The sequence below is a fragment of the Stenella coeruleoalba genome (assembly GCF_951394435.1).
Source record: "Stenella coeruleoalba genome assembly, chromosome: 1".
In the NCBI taxonomy this organism is placed as follows: domain Eukaryota; kingdom Metazoa; phylum Chordata; class Mammalia; order Artiodactyla; family Delphinidae; genus Stenella; species Stenella coeruleoalba.
This window is the reverse complement of record NC_137169.1, coordinates 112,017,691-112,038,227: the sequence shown is the minus strand read 5'-3', so window position 1 is coordinate 112,038,227 and position 20,537 is coordinate 112,017,691. Positions and strand designations below refer to the sequence as shown.

Genomic DNA, 20,537 nt, shown 5'->3' with positions numbered 1-20,537 from the left:
AATACACCCTACAATGTTCTCAATTCTACTGGAGAGAAAGCATCATGTCTCTAAATAAAGTAGCAGTCAAGTGGAAAATTAAAGATATTCAAGGACCACAGGGTGGTGCTATTTCTACAAGAAACCTTTGACTTTTTAGTTAAATGTTTTTTGCAGCAAATTAAAAGCTAGCAAAATGGATTCCTTACTTCTTCGTGTCATATATGGCATCACCCAGCTAGTCTCTTGTCTCCAGGGAAAACAACCATATGTACAACTGCCTCTGCACCGTTCCAGAATGAAAATCATGCAGTTCTTGAAAGAAGGGCATTCACGAGCCAATAAAGAAGGTAACTCTAAACTAATCTACAAAAAGCATAAAATCTTCTCACTGACATTCCTCTGTACTTTGGACTCAGGTCTTTCTTGTCTGCTATAAAGGAAGAAGAAATTGTAGCCTTTTAATATAATAAGTTGGGGCCAGAATCCATCCCTTTGTTGATCTTTGCTTTTTCATATTGTTTTATAAAAATGGGTTATTTTATGTACATAGGTTTGTCATGAATCCCTGGAAAAAAGGTGAATCCTATAAGAGGAAGGGCTCCTTTTTAAGGAAATCTAATCTGTAATTAAATGATCAGATGGAAGTGACTAAGCCCTTCCAGCTCAGTTCTCATCCTTTAGGACATAACTCTGGTAGGATTTCTTCTGGACCCTACTAATCCAGGTTAGGTGCTTCACCATGCTATAACAATCATTTTTCATGATCCCACTACTGGACTTCCAGGTCCTGAAGAAAACATGGACCATAAAATGCAATACAGCACAGTGGTTAAGGCCACAGGCTATGAAGTCAGACAGACCTGGTATCTAGTCTGGGTTAGACAACTTCACAGCGTGTTACCTCAGGCAAGTTACTTAGCCTTTCTAATTCTAAATTTCTGCATCTGTGAAACAAAAATATTATCTACCTCAGGGGTTGATCATGAAGACTAAGAGAAATAAAGCACTTAGCACAGTGCCTGGCACATAATGAATGCCCAACAAATAGTAACCACTGGGACTTCCCTGGTGGCACAGTGGTTAAGAATCCGCCACGGGTTCGAGCCCTGCTCCAGGAAGATCCCACATGCTGCAGAGCAACTAAACCTGTGCGCCACAACTACTGAGCCCATGCTCTAGAGCCCGTGAGCCACAAGTACTGAGCCCGTGTGCCTAGAGCCCGTGCTCTGCAACAAGCCCACGCACTCCAAGGAAGAGTAGTGCCTGCTCGCCGCAACTAGAGAAAGCCTGTGCACAGCAACGGAGGCCCAACGCAGCCAAAAATAAATAAATAAATTTAAAAAACAACAACAAAAAAGACCCAAATAGTAACCATTATTGGTGAAATGAGTCATCTTAGAATCCTGAGTATCTGCCATAAGGAAGGTGCTGAAAAACTATTTGCTAAATAAATGAGAGAATGAAGTAAAGCAACAGAATAGTCTTTCTTACATATGATTTTATTATTTTAATCAACTATCAACTATCAGAAATCAGCAACTTAGGGCTTCCCTGGTGGCGCAGTGGTTGAGAGTCCGCCTGCCGATGCAGGAGACATGGGTTCATACCCTGGTCCAGGAAGATCCCACACGCTGCGGAGCAGCTGGGCCCGTGAGCCATGGCTGCTGAGCCTGTGCGTCCGGAGCCTGTGCTCCGCAATGGGAGAGGCCGCAGCAGTGAGAGGCCTGCGTACCGCCAAAAAAAAAAAAGAAATCGGCAACTTATTTTTTTTTAAATACTTCATGAAGGGATGATAATCATTGACCCAAATGGAGAATAATGATAATCATTGACCCAACTGCACTTAAGCTTATTTATCTCCTTTAAAAAAAGTCAGTTCTCCTATGATAGGGTAAATTCCCAAGCGCAACTACTCTACTAAGATCTGTTATTGGATTTTTAGGGCAGTTGGGAGTGAAGTGTATGGGCAGAGAAATGGAATTGTGACTGTTCTTTTTTTTTTTTTTTTTTTTGCGGTACGTGGGCCTCTCACTGTTGTAGCCTCTCCCGTTGCGGAGCACAGGCTCCGGATGTTCAGGCTCAGCGGCCATGGCTCACGGGCCCAGCCACTCCGCGGCACGTGGGATCTTCCCAGACTGGGGCACGAACCCGCGTCCCCTGCATCAGCAGGCGGACTCTCAACCACTGCGCCACCAGGGAAGCCCGTGACTGTTCTTTTGAGCAAAACTAGTCAGCTGAAGTTCTCCAGAGCATTTTATTCTGGATACAATCAATCCAGAAAAGAAATCCACCTAAAGACAGTTTACACAAAGCACTTAAGTCAGTCAGGACTCACCTTATGGACGCTGGAGATAAGCCTTGTCATTCCTTTCAGCATTATCCCTGCACTTTTAAAAAAAAGTGAAAAGGTAAGCCACAACTGGGAAAAGATATTTGCACAACGGATTAGTATCTAGAATAAATAATGCCTTTAAATTGATTTTAAAAATGAGCAGAAGACACGAACAGATATTTCACAGAAAAGGGAACACAAGTGGCTAGTAAACCCATGGAAAGAGTTCGACCCTTATGACAAATCAGGGAAATGTAAATTAAAACCACCACAATGAGATACCATCCACAACCATCATATTAAGAAAAATGAAAAAGACAACAGCAAATGTTAAAGAGGCCGTGAAGCACTGGGAAGTTTCCTACACTGTCAATGGAATTATAAATACAAATATCTTGGAAAACAAATTTGACATTATCTGTAAAGTTGAAAAGGTACATGTCTATGGCCCAGGTATTCTACTCCTTCGTATTTATTTTAGAAAAACACATATACATGTACACTGGGAAATATGTATCACAATGTTCATAGTAGTAGAATATGAATTATCAGAAACTGTAAAAAGCCCAAATGTCCATTGATAGAAGAGTGGATAAACGGAGATATGGTCACGCAATAGATGCCATACAAAAGTAAAAAGAATAAACTGCAGTTACATGTAAGACATAGATGGATCTCAAAAACTAATGCTGAGTGAAAACTGTAATATACAGAATGATATAATTTATATGAAACTCAAAAACTTAAATCCTAATTATCTGGAGAATACACATATATGTAATAAAACTGAAAGAGAAAGGCAAGAGAATGATAAGCACACATTTAGAGTAATGCTTACCCTTAGGGAAGAGGTAAAGGGACAAGATTGGGGCAGGTCACACAAAGGAATTGTAATGATCTATTTCAAATGATGGATAATAGATATGAGTATTTGCTTTATTATTTTTATACCATGTGTGCTATATTTATTCATTTGTATGTTGGAAGTATTTAACTAAAAAACCCTAATCATGTGGGAGCTAAAAAATGTTTAAAATACTTAAATGCAACTCTCAATATTCACTAGTAGACAGCATAACTAAATCAAATCTCCAGGTAATCACCTACTTCATTTTGGCTCATAATTTTCACCTTACATCCAAAATCTTTAAAGCAGCAGCAACAACAGTGTTACACCCATTTATTCAACAGTAACAACAACAACAGAGTCGCACCCATTTATTCAACAGTTACTGAGCACCTATTATGTGCCAGGGCCTGTGAATAAGATGGTGAACAAAGCTGTTCAGTCCCTGACCCAACAGAGCTTATAGTATGGTTAAGAGATGACACAAACTCCTCTGAATTCTATCTCCTTTTAGTTTTCAAGTTTACTATTTCTTTTAGAAACTGCTTATTTTCCCATCAACCTCTTTCCATTTTAAGAGTTTGTGGAAGAACAGCTTAAGACCACTCAGTGGCTGTTCCTACTCATTCAGTGGCCTGAGCAGTGGGAGCTGCAAACCAGTCTTCAGTGGCAGGCTGAGCACTCCGGTCTTCAGCAGGGAACTGCTGAATAGGCACAGGGAACACCTGCACACCTTCGGACCAGGCTGCCGCCTCAGGTTGAGCAGCAGTGAACTCAGGAGCTGGAGCAGCCCATTCACCCTGAAATTCCTCCTTGGTCACAGTCTTCTCAGCTGCCACCTGCTCTTCCTTTTCAATCTCTTCAGGAACTCTGTAGAAGTAGAGATCAGGCATGACCTCCTATGGGTGTTCACGGGAGATGGTGCCACGCATGCGCAGAACTTCACATCAGACTCACTGAGTGAGCTCCCTTGTTGTTGCATGGGATGGCAATGTCCACATAATGCAGAGGAGAGTCTGTGTTACACAGAGTAATGGTGGGCAGGTTAATGTAAAAGGCCTCTGTGAGAGACTGGTCAGCCCTGGGATCAGTAACCAACCAGAAGCCTCGGCTCCTGGAAGGCTGCCTGGATCTGTTTAGTGAAGCCTCCAGGAGTGAAGCGGCCAGCAATAGGAGTAGCTCCAGTGACAGCAGCAAACTTCAGCACAGCTTGCTGGAGGATATGACACTGACATCAGCTGGGTTTTCAATGGCAACAATGGCACCAGCTGCCAAGAGAAGCTTCTCTCAGGTTCTCTTCAGATTTATGATGTAGATGCCATCACTGTTCCTTTTGTAGATGTACTGTTCCATTTGGAAGTCAAGGTTGGTGCCACCTAAGTGGGTTCCAGCTACAAGAAATTTGAGGACATCCTTCTCCTTCATTTGCAGGACATCAAGGGCTCTGGACATTGTGAAAGTTTCCCTTTAAGTTACAAGGGAATCCAGAACAACACCGTACGGACCCCGTCTGGGTAGCGCGGAAAAGGCAAGTTTACTTTTTAATAAAGATGCAAAGCATTCCTTAATTCAGTCATTCAAAAATGTGTTTTGTGTTTTCACGTGCCCACACTATACAGACTACACAGTGGTGAACAAGACTGGCACGGTCTCTACTGGCCTGCCTCACATTTACATGTGGGATTGCAGGGCTCCTTTGCTGTGTTTGAAAACCAAAAGTTCTAGAGCAGCAGTTCCCAAAATGAGTTTGGTGAATACTAACTAGTCATAAAATGCACCAATGTTCTCTGGCCAAAGAAATTTGAAAATGCTATATAGTTATTCACTTCTTGAATAATTATAATATATGCACATATTCACAAATTTAAAGGCTTTGGGGAAAACTATAGTTAAGAGACTTCATTTTAATCCAATTTACTTGGCCTTGGAACCCTTGGAACTTCCCTTGTTGCAAAATACTATTAATAACATTCTCTTGGCTGCTAGTGGAAGGGCTGCTGCTGTGCAGTAAGGTGGCGACTGTGAGCATGTGCCCAGGCGTGAGGATGAATTCTACTAGGCCACAGGCAGGGTTGAGGTCCCCTCTGTTCCCTGTTCTTCAACGGTTCTCCTTTGTTCTGCCTTACAATGCCTCTACTGCTGTCCACCACTGTCCAATGCCCACCACCACCACCTGCTGCCTAATCCAACCGTGCAGAGAAGAGCTAACAGAGCAAGTCTAAGACTGCTGTCCTTAGAAAGGCCTGGTTGCAAGTTTGCCCTTTAGCTGGTGTCTCAGAACTTGGATTTCAGGAGAGTTCCCACCATTCCCAGAACTGGTAAGAGTGGGTCACTGTGCCTCAACTATTTATACAAACAACATGGTTTACATTAAACACCTGCTTTCCTTCTGAGAGTCTGGAAATTTACTACATGCGAGGCTGATAATGACTATATGACCAGCCCCAATAGAAACCGTGGGCACTGAGACTCTGTTGATAGTTTCCCTGGGTGGCAACATTTCACGTGTTGTCACAAGTTTTTGCTGAAGGAATCAAGTGTGTCTAATGTGATTCTACTGGGAAAGGACTCTTGGAAACTTATACCTGGTTTCCTCCAGATTTTGCCCAACGTGCCTTTTCCCTGTGCTGATTTTGCTCTGTATCCTTTTGCTGTAATAAATCATAGCTGTAAGTAGGACTATGTGCTGACCTCTGAGTCCTCCTAGGGAATCACAGAACCTGGAGGTAGTTTTGGCAACGACTGACACAACCACCCAGTGCCCAACACTACCCAGCATCGATCTCTACCTTATACCCACCATCACCTGGTACCCAACACCACCATCTTTGACCAGCTCAGTTTTCTTAACCCCAGTTCTTCTCAATCCTCCCCTATTTCAATTCCCTTCAACTCCCTGCCTCCAACACTGTCCTCCCCGATCCGTGATCAGCTAACTCTCATACCAATTCTAACCCTCTGTATCAGCTGATTTCCAACCCTAAGCCCTCTACCTAACCTCAAGTCTCCCAACTTCCGAACTACTCAAGACCCCAATGCCCACCACCATCTTTGACCAGCTCAGTTTTCTTAACCCCAGTTCTTCTCAATCCTCCCCTATTTCAATTCCCTTCAACTCCCTGCCTCCAACACTGTCCTCCCCGATCCGTGATCAGCTAACTCTCATACCAATTCTAACCCTCTGTATCAGCTGATTTCCAACCCTAAGCCCTCTACCTAACCTCAAGTCTCCCAACTTCCGAACTACTCAAGACCCCAATGCCACTCCAACAGGATCTGGCCTACCCAACCCAGCTCCCTAGATCTTCTCAATGTGCCCTGGTACAACCACTGTTATGAGACAGCTGTGGGCTGCAGCTCTGGAGGGAGGTAGTGTCCTAGAAAGAGTGGGTGACATGGTCCTGAGCTCACTACTTCTTCCTCCAGGTATGCCTGTGGTCATTGAGGCCATTACTCTGGCTATGTTTTATAGATTATGGGAAATGCTGGTCAGGAAAATGTGACTAGCTTTCCATCTTGTATCCTGTCATCTTGTATCCATATTACAACATTGGGTCTACTAGCCTCCATCCTTGAACTTCTCCAATCCATCCTTTCCACTGAAGTCTGGCTCTTAAAACCCTTCAATATTTTCCTACTGCTTTTAAAGGTAAATTACACACACACACACACACACACACACACACACACACACACACGGCTTATATAACAATAACAGAAGATACTTTAAGAAACAAGGGGGGGGGGGAATCTCAAAAGTCTGATCTCAAAGCAGACAATCCAGACTAAACCACATTTTCCATGTTCTTTAAAATATCTGTAAGTAGAAAAAAATCCTATTGACAGGCCAAATGAAAGCAGAAGAATGGAATATTTGCTCATTCTACATTCCAAGACATATACAAATCAGGGCACTGCAAGAAAAAGGTTCAAAGCCACTAATACTATGAAAAAATTGAGTAATGATTTCTCCTTTCGGTTTTTTCATATCCTTTGAATGTCGATTTGCAGAGTACAAGTTAACCACATTGTAACTGGAAGGCAGCAGATAAAGGACAGGTTTCCTATTAAAACCGACTGATGGGGCTTCCCTGGTGGCGCAGTGGTTGGGAGTCCGCCTGCCGATGCAGGGGACACGGGTTCGTGCCCTGGTCCGGGAGGATCCCACATGCCGCGGAGCAGCTGGGCCCGTGAGCCATGGCCACTGAGCCTGCGCATCTGGAGCCTGTGCTCCGCAACGGGAGAGGCCACAACAGTGAGAGGCCCGCGTACCGAAAAAAAACAAAAAAACCCAAAAAAACCCACTTCTCTAATATTGTTCAACTGTCATCATTCTGAGACTCTACCTGTTGTCTATTTCTACTATTTCAAGGAAGCAGGGTCCTCCCTCCAATCCCAGTCATTCTTTGTTTAAAGGGTGGATAGGGACTTCCCTGGTGGTCCAGTGGTAAAGAATCCGCCTTACAAGGCAGGGGATGCGGGTCCGATCCCTGGGCAGGGAACTAAGATCCCACGTGCTGCGGGGCAACTAATGCCGCGTGCCTCAACTAGAGTCTGCGAGCCGCAAATTACAGAGCCCATGCGCTCTGGAACCCACACGCCACAACTAGAGAGAGAAAACCTGCATGCCACAACTAGAGAGAAGCCCGCACGCTGCAACGAAGATCCCGCATGCCACAACTAAGACCCAATGCAGCCAAAAATAAATAAATAAAAAATAAATCTTAAAAAAGAAAGAAAGAAAGTGTGGATAAAACAAATCCCAGAGACAAATAATTCCTTAGTCTTTAAACCCTTTGAAGTGTTTTCAGGTACACTTGTAAGGGACATTTACTCACTATTGTATTTAAAGTTCTGTCACTCTTCTGACAAAACTTTCTGGCTAGTGTTAGAGCTCTCTTTCTTTAAAAAGAAAAAAAAAAGTACTGTCACATAGGCCAAGTGTACACTGAAAAGGAAGTCAGAAAAAGCCTGTACCAAACTTAGAAAGGTATCCCAAAGGCTATATGCTAACACTTCAGTGGTCACAAAAATCATAGATTATTTTTTAAATTAAACATTTACTATTGAGATATTTATATATTCACAGGCAAGTGAAAGAAATAATACATGTTCCATGTATCCTTTACCCAGTTTCCTCCAATGGTAACATCTTGCAAAACTATAGTACAATATCACAACCAGGATATTGACCTTGATACAGTCAAAATACAGAACATTTCCATCACTTTAAGGATCCCTCATGTGGCCCTTCTACAGACTCCAGCACTTCCCTCCCACAACCCTCCCATTCCTTAACCCATGACAACCACTAATCTGTTCTCTATTTCTGTAATTTTTTCATTTCAAGCATGTTATATAAATGAAATCATATGGTATGCAACCTTTTAATATCAGCTTTTCCCATTCATCATAATTTTCTGGAAATTCATCTAGGTTGTGTGTTACATGCATCAATAGTTTTTCTTTTAATTCTGAGTACTATTCCATGGTATGAATGTGCCTGTTTGTTTAACCATTCATCCATTGAAGGACATCTGGGCTGTTTCCAGGTTTTGGGTATTACGAATAAGCTGCAATGAAACATTTGTGTACAGATTGTGTGAGGAGAATCAAATTCTTCAGGTTAAGGTGATCTAGTTCAAGAACTGAATTAATGCTACAATGATCTGAATAATAATAATAGTATTTTTCAGAAACAGGCTCTATATTAAGCAATTTATAGGCACTGTCTCACAACACAATCCTATGAAGTAGATATTACACCCATGTGAAAATAGGGATGGACAGACTAATTTGCCCGAGGGTATATAGCCTAAAAGTGACAGTTCTGGAATTCAAACCTATGTTTGACTCTGCAGCCTTTGCCATTAGTCACTGTGTATATTGTATTATCAATTATCAAGTGCCTGAACATTTCCACTGATGGGGAACTCACAAAGCAGTCCTGCTTTTATGTAAAGTTCTTTCACAATCTGAGGTGAAATGTCTCCTTGTAGCTTCCATTCACTATCCCAGCCTTTCTCTTTGGTTTTACAAGCTACCTTCCATGTGATAAACTGAAGGTAGTTATGTCCCCTATTTTTTCTTTTCCAGGGTAAATGTCTTCAGTTTCTCAAAGCAATCATCATACAAGTCCTTTATATTACTCATCAATACTCTTCAGCTATCATCTATCTTTTTTTTAAATAAATTTATTTATTTAATTTTTGGCTGCATTGGGTCTTCACTGCTGCACGCGGGTTTTCTCTAGTTGCTGAGAGTGGGGGCTACTCTTTGTTGTGGTGTGCGGGCTTCTCACTGCGGCGGCTTCTCTTGTTGCGGAGCATGGGCTCTAGGCGCACGGGCTTCAATAGTTGTGGCACACAGGCTTCAGTAGTTGTGGCTCGCGGGCTCTACAGTGCAGGCTCAGTAGTTGTGACGCATGGGCTTAGCTGCTCCACGGCATGTGGGATCTTCCCGGACCAGGGCTCAAACTCATGTCCCCTGCGTTGGCAGGCGGATTCTTAACCACTGCGCCACCAGGGAAACCCTCACCTATCGTTTTTAGATTTTATATTTTCAAGAGTAACTATTTTGTTATTCTGTAACACCACTGTTTCATTGACAACACAGCTTACTAACATCATCAGTTCTTTCTTTCTTTCTTTTTTAAACAAATATTATTATCTAACAAAATTGCAGCAGCCCTTTTAATGGAAATTGTCAAGCTGATCTCAAAATTCATATGAAAATGCAATGGACTCAGAATAGTGTATAAAACCTTGAAAAATAAAGAACAAGGTTGGAGGGCTCACATTCCTGATTTCAAAACTTACAAAGCTACAGAAATCAAGACAGTGTGGTATTAGCATATGCCTATAGATCATATATGTCTGACCCATATGTCTACAGATCAATGGAACAGAGTTGAGAATTCAGTAATAAACTCTTATATCACAGTCAGTTGATTTTTAACATGGGTGCCAAGAAAATTCAATGGGAGAAAGCACATTTCTTTTCAAGAAATGTTGCTGGGACAGTAGAATATCTACATGTAAAAGAATGAAATTGGACCCCTAACTCACATCACACACAAAAATTGACTCAAAATACATCACAGACCTAAATCAAAGTGCTAAAACTATGAAACTCTTCAAACACATATAGGAATAAATCTCCACGACCTTGGATTAGGCAATGGTTTCTTAATGATGCCAGAAGTAACAAAAATAAAAAAAATAGATACTTGGACTTCATCGAAATTAAAAATTTCTGCTTCAAAGGATACCATCAAGAAAGTAAAAGACAGGCAATCCTATGGCAGTCCAGTGGTGAGGACTCAGTGCTTTCATAGCCAGGGCTTGGTTCAATCCCTGGTGGAGTAACTAAGATCCAGCAAGCCTCTCAGCGTAGCCAAAAAAAAAAAAAAAGAAAAGAAAGTAAAGGACAACCCACAGAATGGCAGAAAAGATTTGCAAGTTATATATCTAATAAAGGACTTATATCCATAATATATTATACAAAGAACTCTTTACAACTCAACAATAAAAAGAAAATGTAACTCAAAAATGGGCAAAGAACTTAAAGTTTCTCCAAAGAAGATACACAATGGCCAATAAGCACATGAAAAGATGCTCAACACCATTAGTCATTAGGAAAATGCAAATCAAAAACACAATATGATACCACCTCACACTCACAAGGATAGCTAATATCAAAAAGAACAGACAATAACAAGTAATGGGGAGGATGTAGAAAAATTGGAATCCTCATACATTGCTGCTGGAATTGTAAAATGGTGCAGCCACTTTGGAAAACTGTTTGGTATTTCCTCAAAAGTTTAAATGTGGATTTACCAAATGACCCAGCAATGGAGTCCAAGCTCGCTCTGCTCGCTGCATGACAGGTCAACAAGTCGGAGACAAGGTGTTGAGGCAAGGAATATGACTTTATTCGGAAAGCCGGCAGACCAAGATGGCAGACTAAAGTCTCAAAATAACCATCTTATCCGGGTTTGGATGCCAGTTTCTTTCACAGCACAGAGAAGGGGAGGAGATGAGGAAGTAAAAAGGCTATAAGTTTTGCAAATATCACCTGGAATGGCCAGCCTCGGGGAGGCGAGGTGTTAATTTCTTCTTTCTTGTAGCCATCCACAGGTGGACAGGGGCCGGATGTTTCCCTGAACAAACCAAATGTTTCCCTTTGGTTTAACATTCAGGCATTTGGGGCTGGTTCCCCGAGGCAGGCCATTATGTATAGACAGTATCCTTTTAGTGAACAACAACAGCGGAAAACAAAGGTTAAAGTAAAAGAAACAGATCCAACATGCACTGCTGCTGTAACAAATTACCACAAACTTGGTGTCATGAAACAACACAAATTTGTCATCTTAGAGTTCTGTGGTTTAGAATTCCAAAATCAAAGTGTCGGCAGGACTGTGTTCTTTCTGGATGTTCTAAGAGAGAATCTGTTTTCTTGACTTCTCTAGGTTTTAGAGGTTGCCCTTTCATCTTCAAAGCCTACAACAGTTGGTCAAGTCTATGTCCTACTGCCTCACTCTGACAGAGTCTCTGGTCTCCCTCTTCCACCTTTAAAGAACTCTTGTAATTACAGTGGGTCTACAAGATAATTCAGGATAATCTCCCTATTTTCAGGTTAGCTGATTAGTAACCTTAATTTCCTTCTGCCATGTAACATAATGTGTTTACTGGTTCCAGGGATTAGCACACGGACATCTTTGGAGAGGAACCATTATTCTGTTTTCCATACTACCCTTGGTTCAAATAATTCAGGGTTCATTCATTCAATAAGGTCATTTTATTGAGCACTTAATATATTTTAGTCTCTGGTAGGCACTGGAGCATAAAAGAACTGAATACGATCTTATTTGTCTATAGTTAGCTGACAATTCATGAATCAGTGCAGTTACCCAAAGCTAGTTAAAGACAGAGACTGTAAGTAACTTTCTTTATATACAAGTGTAGTGGAATTCCATTAAAGGTGTTTTTTCTTTTTAGCATATGCAATTATGTTGCTAATGAGAAATTTACTATGAAGGCAATGTGGTATAGTGAAAAAAGTTAAGTTTTTAAGAGACAGGCAAATTGAAGTCTAAAGACAGTTACCCAACTTCTTTGAGCCTCAGCCTTCTCATCTGTAAAATGGGGGTAAGATGATCTATTTCAAAGTGTTGTATAAGGATTAAACAGGAACACAAGTTCTCTTGGCATGGTATTCCACAAATGTTAATTCTCTTTCTCTTCTCATATTTTAAGTATCTAACATTCATTTCAACATTTCCATGACTTGCTTTGCACTTGACTACAAAAGAATATAAAAGAAACGTTACATAGTCCCTGACCTCAAATTAAAAGTGTTCTTGGTAGGGTAACACACCTGCATACATGACACAATTAAAAAAAAGATCAATGGCTCCTAAATGGCTCCATGAAAAAGTTGGGACTTAAGGTTAGGAAAAGCAAATATATAGTGAGGTAATTAAGGCGGATTTCCCTTTAAAAAAAAAAAAGCAAACAAATAAAACCTGATCCATATTTTGAAATATAATATGTTAAGGGGGAAATTTAGGAGTGTCTACTTGAACTTTAGAGCTTGAATAGGCCTTTGAGATTAAGCTAGTACAGTGATTTTCAAACTATTCCCAAATCCCTACAAGTCCACAGATGTGAAGGAAAAGGGAAACCCAAGTGGATCCCTCACCTAATTTATTCAGTTTACCCACTGGGTGAAACTAACGATTACTAGAATAGAAGAAAGCTTTGGAATTATCTGTGGATTTTAATAGTCCATAGTTCTCCTGAATTCAATCATCAAGAAAAAGTAAATGTTCATGCAGAGTTTTGTGAAACAAGTATCAGTAACCACGGAAATCTGACAGACCTAGTTTTGCACTGTTTTACCAACGATTTGGAAGAATAGAACACAAACTACCAATTACACCCACAAACTTTATCAACATCAAGAGTACTGTGAACGATAACATTAACTCTCTGCACTTTCCCTGTGCCTAGGAGCTAGTTCTACTTTACACATATTTTATTATTTTACTACACACCAACCCTGAAGGCAGATTTGGAGTTAACTAATTTTTATGTTCAGTTTTTCGTTTCTTGTTGATAAGGAACTAAGAAGAAGAACTTTCTGAAGGACACACAAGACACGGGAGATCGAGTCCAAACCTAAACTTGAAATATATGGTGTCCTTATCCTCTAACATAAGGCTGCCTAATGAGGTTGAAAATGCATCATCCATCCACGAGGTCTGTGTAAAAGTGCACAAAAACATCATCGCGTACAGACAGTGGTGTGAAATTCGAAAATCTAAGCTGGGTTTAAAAAAAAAAGGAAGAAAGAAAAAGCCGACCACTGAGCCGGTTCCTTCTTGGGTCCTAGGTCCGCAACACAGAGCCCGGAGGGAAGCCCCCTAGGAGGGTTGCCGGCCCTACTGTCCTCACTCCCTACCTCATGGAGGCTGGGAGTCCCGCTCCTTTCCCTCATGGGTACAACCCCCGTGGCGGTTCACTTCCTCACCGAGAGTCGCGGACCAGCTCTCCCGACCCGGTAAACCGCAGACACTGTCAAGCGTTGGCTGCTCGGCGATCGTCCCGCAGCAGAGACTCAAGCTCGGGTCGTACGGCAGGAAGCTGCTCAACGCGCAGCCGCCGCGGCCTCCAACCACCGGCCAGCGGAGGGGCGCTAGGCCGCCCCCAACCAGCTCACTGCGGCCAGGACGAGGCAGGGGAAGGGAGCCGCGGCGTCGCGGCGCCGCGGCCAGCGAGGTAAGTAGTCATAAGTGTCTATCCGCCACTCGGGGTAACTCCTGTCCTAACGGCAATCTCTGCCGTCTTCGCCTGTCGTTTTCTCCCCCGCTTCTGCAGCCGACAGGAATGGAACAGTCCCGCGGGGGGATTGTGGGAGGCGCACGCGCGAGGGGTGGAGGGTTTGTGGGGGGGGGGGGCCGGCGGAGGAGGAGGCGGCGGCGGCAGTGGCGGCGGTTGGTGGCAGTGGGGGCGGGGAAGGGGGGGAGGAGAGGAGAGGAGGTGGAGGAGGAGGAGGCTTGGGCTCTCGCTGCCGAAGGTACGCGTGAGGGCCCGCGGTAGAGCTGGCTTGACAGGGGCCAAGGGGAAGTGGGGGACTGTGCGAGGAGGCGCCCCAGAGCGAGTGCGTACTGGCTGGCGGGCGCGCAAGGCGGCCGAAGGCGGTGGTTGGTGGGAGCAGCGAGCGACGAGCCCAGATACACTCTGGCGCGTGCGGGCGGCCGTGCGCGCTCCGCCGCCCGGGTCGGGTGAGGGGGGAGGACGAAGGGGGAAAACGCGAGGAGGGAGGAGTGGGAGGTGGGGGGGCACGAGGCGCCCTTCGCTCCCTCCCTCCCAAGGAGCTGCCGCCGCCGCCGCTCTGCCGCCGCCGCTCCCGCCGCCATTTTGGGTTCGCTTTGCGGAGGGGGAGACGATCCTCGTCTCGGTTGCGGGACCCGCCTCCCCTTAGTTTCCCCCGCTTAGCCCCACGCCTTTCCCCTCTCCTCTCTCGCATTTCCGCCAGTCCGCTCACCCGCTGGCCGCCTCCTGACAAGCGGGAGGGATCCGCTGTGGACCAAGGGAAGCGGAGGAGCCTGGTGGCGGCCGCCCCCTCTTCCCCACTTCCCTGCACTCTCATCTCTCTCGGCCTCGGCCTCTGACACGGTGAGTAGAACCGCCTGGGGAGGCCTTTGGGCCTAGGTACTCCCTCAGCGACTTAGTCCTTGGCTTCCTGGGAGCTACTGTCATCTCCCGGACCTGGACCTCCGGGAGAGCGGTGGTAAGGATGGGGGAGGGGAGAGTAGGGAAGGGGATCCTGAGCTTACCGGGAAGTCCCTCCTGGCGGGGGTGAAGGGGTGTCCCTGACAGGCGGACTCCTGGCTTGGGGGAGGGGGCGGGAAAGTAAGCGAGTGGAGGCGGAGTCGCTGTGCCCCTGACAGGTTAGTTTGTTGTGGAGGTAGGATTGGGGCATCCCCCATAGTCCTGTTTGTTTCGTTTAAGGGATAAGAGCGGCAGGAGGAAAGATCTTCTGAGGGTAGTTTACGTGTACGATCAGATCTGTGGTGTCCCTGACACGCTGAACTGTATGTAGGAAGGATAGAATGATCTCAGTGTTACAAGTTTAATAAATGTTACTGGCTAATTTGTGCATTGAAAGATATGTTTTTGGTCTAGAAGACAGATGGTATGTTGGTGTATAGCGGCTGTGTTTGTGTGTGTATGCGAGGAAGGAAAGTGTTCCGGAAGAGTTTGCTTGTATTTGTATAAGTGTAACGGAGTTCCACTTATAAGTTAGTTTATTTTAAAAATAAAACTTGGGGTGTTCCCTGCTGGTTGATATGTATGTGTATTTTAGGGTTTGGGAGTGCCTTAATACTTGCTGGGAAAGAGAAGTCATGGCAGTATTTTAGAAATACAGCATGTAAATGTGGGGTCAGGGATGGGAGAAACTTGTCATAGCCAGTTATTCTTAAGAATAGTCTGTTCCTCAGAATAGCGTGAACTGTGTAGATGTGAAGGCCCAGAACATTTTTACTTGAACAATTACTATGAGGGTATAAAGAATGGATGGCCTTCTTGTTGATCTGAGTTTATATTAACACGTTATAATGGAATAAAGCTTTTTTATTGTTCAGAATGCTCTTGCAGTTTGTTTGTGATCCTAAATAAATCTCTGTGAGAATGGTGGGATGGGTGTTTCCTCCCATTTTACAAAATAGCAAATTGAGGCATAAAGAGATAATTTTTCCAATGTCATGTGTTAAATTGGTGACAAACTTGGGTCTATAACAGATATTTTGACTACTAATTCAGTAGTATATTCACCATACCATGGCGTCTCGGGAGGTCTTTGTCAGGCAGATCTGAGTTTATTGGAAAGATAGGGGCATATTGACTGGTTGGATGGTATTCGGTAGAGATCAGTTGTGTCAGACAGAACATAGGTTGTCCTTGCCAGGTTAGCCTGTGAGAAATGGGTATTCCATGACTCTGTTACTTTCTGCTTATGGAGGAAGCATAGCATTTCTGACACTTTAGCTTGTATGTTTGAGGGAGGCATGTTTAACTTGTACCATAGCAGCTGCATGGGGGCTGACAGCTTAACTTTAAGGGAGGAAGGATCTTCTTTCATTCATTCAACAAATATTTGTTGAATAACTCTTCAATAAATGCTCCCTGCCTTGGGGTGGGAATAATCAAGGTGACCCTGTTGAAACAGCCTGGGTACATATGAGGGGATTTGTCTTTGACAGTGATAAATATTGAGACAGTGATACGTATTGAGTTGAGTGAGGCTCACAGGTCAGTGTGGAGTTGAAACTAGAAAACCTTCCTAAAAAGCCTATTCAGTTTGGAGGGAATTTAGATCTTCCAGACATTTTAATATGGAAGGATACAGGTGTATTTAAGCATCTAACAGGGTGACCAGTTTGTGGTACAGTGTGCCACCTTTTGCATTTTCTTTTGGCATTTCCAAGTAAACTGTTTTTGGGATCTGGAATTGTTGATGTTTGTGCCTGTGGATATTGGAACTTTTTGGCTTGGCTGAAGAAATTCTTCCAGAGGCTAATTTTGTACTAAGGATCCCCTCTATGAATATGAGGGAAGAATACTTGAATTAAGCCAACTTAACTATTTCTTGGAAAATGGAATGTTTTTGATTTGCTAGATTAGCAGTTCTTAAAAGTTTTTTGGGGTCACTTATTCTTCTGAGAATCTGTTGAAAAAACCCTCACTGTAGAAAATGAGCATGAGCACAGTCGCACGAATTAATGCATACAAATTTCAGAAACTTAAATTATAGTGAAGTATTAATAGAACCAATTTATATTCAGGTCTCATTTAAAAGCTTTTTTTTAAAAAAATAGCTTTGTTTGGGGGTAGAGATGTTGGTATGAGTTTCAGGTGAGAGGTTCTTTGACAGTGTTTGAGCATGCTGACGATAAGGAGAACTTTAAGATCTTTGTTTTTTATTCTTTGTTTTTTATTCTTTATTCTTTGCAGATTGATTTCTCCAGTGTTAATACATGATTCTGAATTAGGTGATAAGAGAATATAACACAAATGTTTATAGCTTTATTCTTTTTCATTATAATAATTTGTATTCTCAAACTCATCTCTTTCCAGTTTTGCATTGGGACTGAGGTGTTTTGAAGCTCATCTCCTGGCATTTATCTTAGTTATAACAAACGTTATTGAGTTATTTTTATGCAGGGGACACAAAGATGAATAATATATGGCTTCTGTCCTTGAAGCTATTCTAATCCTGTTGAAGCTATGAATTGCGTGATAGTGGGGGCTTTCTAAAGGGCAAGGTGGATTGAAGCATGTTCCTAGAAGTTGAGATTTCATGACTTAGTTGCAGAGAGGTTTTGCTATTATTCTTAGGAAGTTACAAAGTCTTCACATTCTGTATGCAACTTTGTAGCTTAAAAAATGTGTTTTAATATCATTTGATATTTTGGGATGAAGAAACTCTTTGAAAAGGAGGCAAATGTTGGTAGCATTCCTGATCTTGTCTTGGATATATTTCTATAGTGAGTTTATGTAAAAAGGTCTTAATGTCATTTTGGATATGCATGTATATAGACAACACTTCTGGGATGAAATCCAGTAGCTATTTGACAGACTACCCATGAATCTAGTACTGAAAATTAAAAGTAATTACTGAATTTTTAAAGAAAAGAAATTCAGAAAGGTGTTTTAATAGTACAGATTACAGGATTCAGTAAGATAATGGAGATATCTTAAGAAAAATGGTCTGATTGTCTCTTTATTGTCATGTCCTCTGTGTAAGAATGTCATGTAAATTTGTGAAAAGTTTAATACTTTCTGTAATTTTTAATTTGGGTAGTTGGTTCATGGGTTGTTTTTTTTTTTTAAATAACATGTCATATGTGTGTGTAGTGTGTCTATATCTGCATATGGATAACATATGTATATAGTCTCCTATAATGTATGAGATACTTCACAATTTAAAAAAACAATGCTTGCAATAATTACAAAAAATACACAGGATCTTTAAGGATCGAGAATAGGAAGTGATTTTCATGTCCTATTCTTGAGTTGTATTCTAAAATGTGGAGTATAAGTTCCCTATATCTTGCTAATAAGCACTGTGTCTTTATAGTATTAGCAGTACCACTTGAGGCTTTATTCTAAGTCTTCCATGCCTTACAAATAAAGAATCTGGACACATTCAGTCCTGCCTAAAATGATCTACCTGCACACAGTGGAAAAGTTTTACCATATGTGTAGGTGGTGCGTCTCCATTAAATAATTTCATATTCTTGAGTTATGCATGTTGATCTGAGTGTTTTAAAGGTAACATAACACCTTATATTACTTTATATTATAATCCACTGTGAGGTCTGCTTTGTGCCAGCCTTTCCAGAAGCATGAGATATCTTAACCCTGGCTATCATAAGAGAGGGAAACGAAAGCAGTTTTTGTTTTGAGCTATATTGCTAGTCTTTTTAAAAAAAATCATCCTTCTTTAAATTACTTGTAATTTATTTGGTTTATATTCTTTCGTTTGGAGAGGTTAGATTTTCATACTTATGATTTGTCGTCTTAGTTAATGATAATTGTCGTTTCATGGTTTAGAAATCACTTTCTTAAAAAAAAAGAAATCACTTTCTTAGTGACTGTCTCATTGGGGGTGTTGATGGCAGTGTGTTTTTTTTTTTCCTTCTATTTTTTGGCCACACCACCCAGCTTGAGGGATCTTAATTCCCCAACCAGGGATTGAACCTGTGCCCCCTGCAGTGGAAGCTCAGTGTCTTAACCACTGGACCATCAGGAAGTCCCGGCAGTGTGATGTTGACACAACATGATAAATTATGGCTTCAAGTAATGATGAAATTTAACTAATAATCTTATTGCTATTTCAGAGTTCTGTTTCCTTCATTGAGCATCTAACTTTTTTATGTTTGAAGAGTATATAAAATTTTGTTTTTAGCATTAATAGTTTTTGCTTTCCATAGTTTTTAGTCATTTGCTCTCAGACATATGCAAGTTGATGACAGGAGTGTATACTTTTTTTTTTTTCATTTAATTTTGTTCCTTTTTTTAAGTGTGGAAAATTTCTAACATATACAGAAATGAAAAGAGTAGTATAGAGTTCTCATGTACTTAACATCCAGCTTCAACAGTTATTCACACCCAGTTATCACACTATATCCCATCTACTAGCCTCTCTTCCTCCTCCCTCGCTTTGCTTATTTTGAAGTGAATCTTCCAGATGTTATATCACTTCATCCATAAATTCAGTGTGTACATTCTTTTAACTCTTAAGTGGGGAATTATTTCCCCATAGTTAGGTTTATATAACTTTTCAAATAAACTATCTGATGATAGTTGGAACTTCACTACTCATACCAAATACTTGCAATCTGTATTACCTGTCAATAGGAATTCCCTCTGCAAACTAAAAGAAATGAGCTGAATAGAAATTTACCTCACTGTCTTTAGATGTTTGCATTGAAAAATGCAGTTAGTTGCTATGTTTCCTAGAAAAGTTTATCAGCTTTTTTCAAACACACGAGTGAGAAATAATATCTCTTAGTTCTTTTGTTTGTTTTGTTTTTTTAGTCATAGTGACAAGATGCTGAAAACATTTCCTGGTTGCTCTTGGTTCCTCTTGATTTTCTAACTGGATCTAGTTACCACAATGAAATCAGATGATACTGGTGATGTTGAATAGGAGCTGAAATTGGTCTAAAATCAACTTGCTTTATAAAGAGAATGAAATACACCTTGTTTTGAGTTTTGAAATTCTGTTTGTGGATGTTTGAAAATACATATCAAAAAAACCCACAAAATACATTTCATTGCTTAAACTGCTAAATATGAACCATGTTACAGAGCATGGTTATGATGAGTAGAAATACTGTAGAACAAGAAAGTAAATATTCCTATTGAGTTATGAAGATGAAACAGAGTATAGAGATTTGAAGTGGTTGCCAGTAAAGTAGAATATAGATGTATATCCTTTCCTTCCAGAAAAGGCTGACAGATGAATGTGAATTCCATCACTAATGAAAATTTGGTCAACTTATCTTTTGTTACTTCTTTTGTTATAGTCCCACAGTAAATAAATCATGAATTTTGCCTTAATCTTCTTGTTTTACATTTTGTTCTATCTTTTCTACACTTGATACCAAATCACTCCTCTCATTCAGTTTTTTTTTTTTTTTTTTTTTTTTTTTTTTTTTGCGGTACGCGGGCCTCTCACTGTTGTGGCCTCTCCCGTTGTGGAGCACAGGCTCCGGACGCGCAGGCTCAGTGGCCGTGGCTCACGGGCCCAGCCACTCCACAGCATGTGGGGTCTTCCCGGACCAGGGCACGAACCCGTGTC

The 20,537-nt window shown here is 41.7% G+C and overlaps 2 protein-coding genes and 1 pseudogene across 9 annotated transcripts in view; 1 reads left to right on the top strand and 2 right to left on the bottom strand.

The window, feature by feature from the left end:
• DAP3 (death associated protein 3) overlaps positions 1 to 14,021 on the bottom strand; it is a gene marked incomplete at its 5' end in the record, with an annotated part of 29,355 nt that extends 15,334 nt beyond the window's left edge. Inside the window, 2 exons of one of the 3 annotated variants that reach the window (XM_079904656.1) lie at positions 2,318 to 2,369; positions 13,626 to 14,021. In XM_079904656.1, coding sequence (XP_079760782.1) covers positions 2,318 to 2,369; positions 13,626 to 13,630 — 57 coding nt within the window. Of the gene's footprint in view, positions 1 to 2,317; positions 2,370 to 13,609 lie in introns of all 3 variants that reach the window. The other 2 variants (XM_079904657.1, XM_079904658.1) reach the window with 2 other exon arrangements.
• LOC307186015 (small ribosomal subunit protein uS2-like) lies at positions 2,411 to 5,732 on the bottom strand (annotated as a pseudogene). Its single transcript has one exon. The product of its transcript is annotated as a small ribosomal subunit protein uS2-like (transcript).
• A 175-nt stretch (positions 14,022 to 14,196) lies between the features above and the next one.
• ASH1L (ASH1 like histone lysine methyltransferase) overlaps positions 14,197 to 20,537 on the top strand; it is a 214,134-nt gene continuing 207,793 nt past the window's right edge. For 3 of the 5 annotated variants that reach the window (XM_079904614.1, XM_079904611.1, XM_079904613.1), the window contains exon 1: positions 14,530 to 14,842. The gene's annotated coding sequence lies outside the window, so the exon portion shown is untranslated. Of the gene's footprint in view, positions 14,241 to 14,529; positions 14,843 to 20,537 lie in introns of those variants that run through there. The other 2 variants (XM_079904612.1, XM_079904615.1) reach the window with 2 other exon arrangements.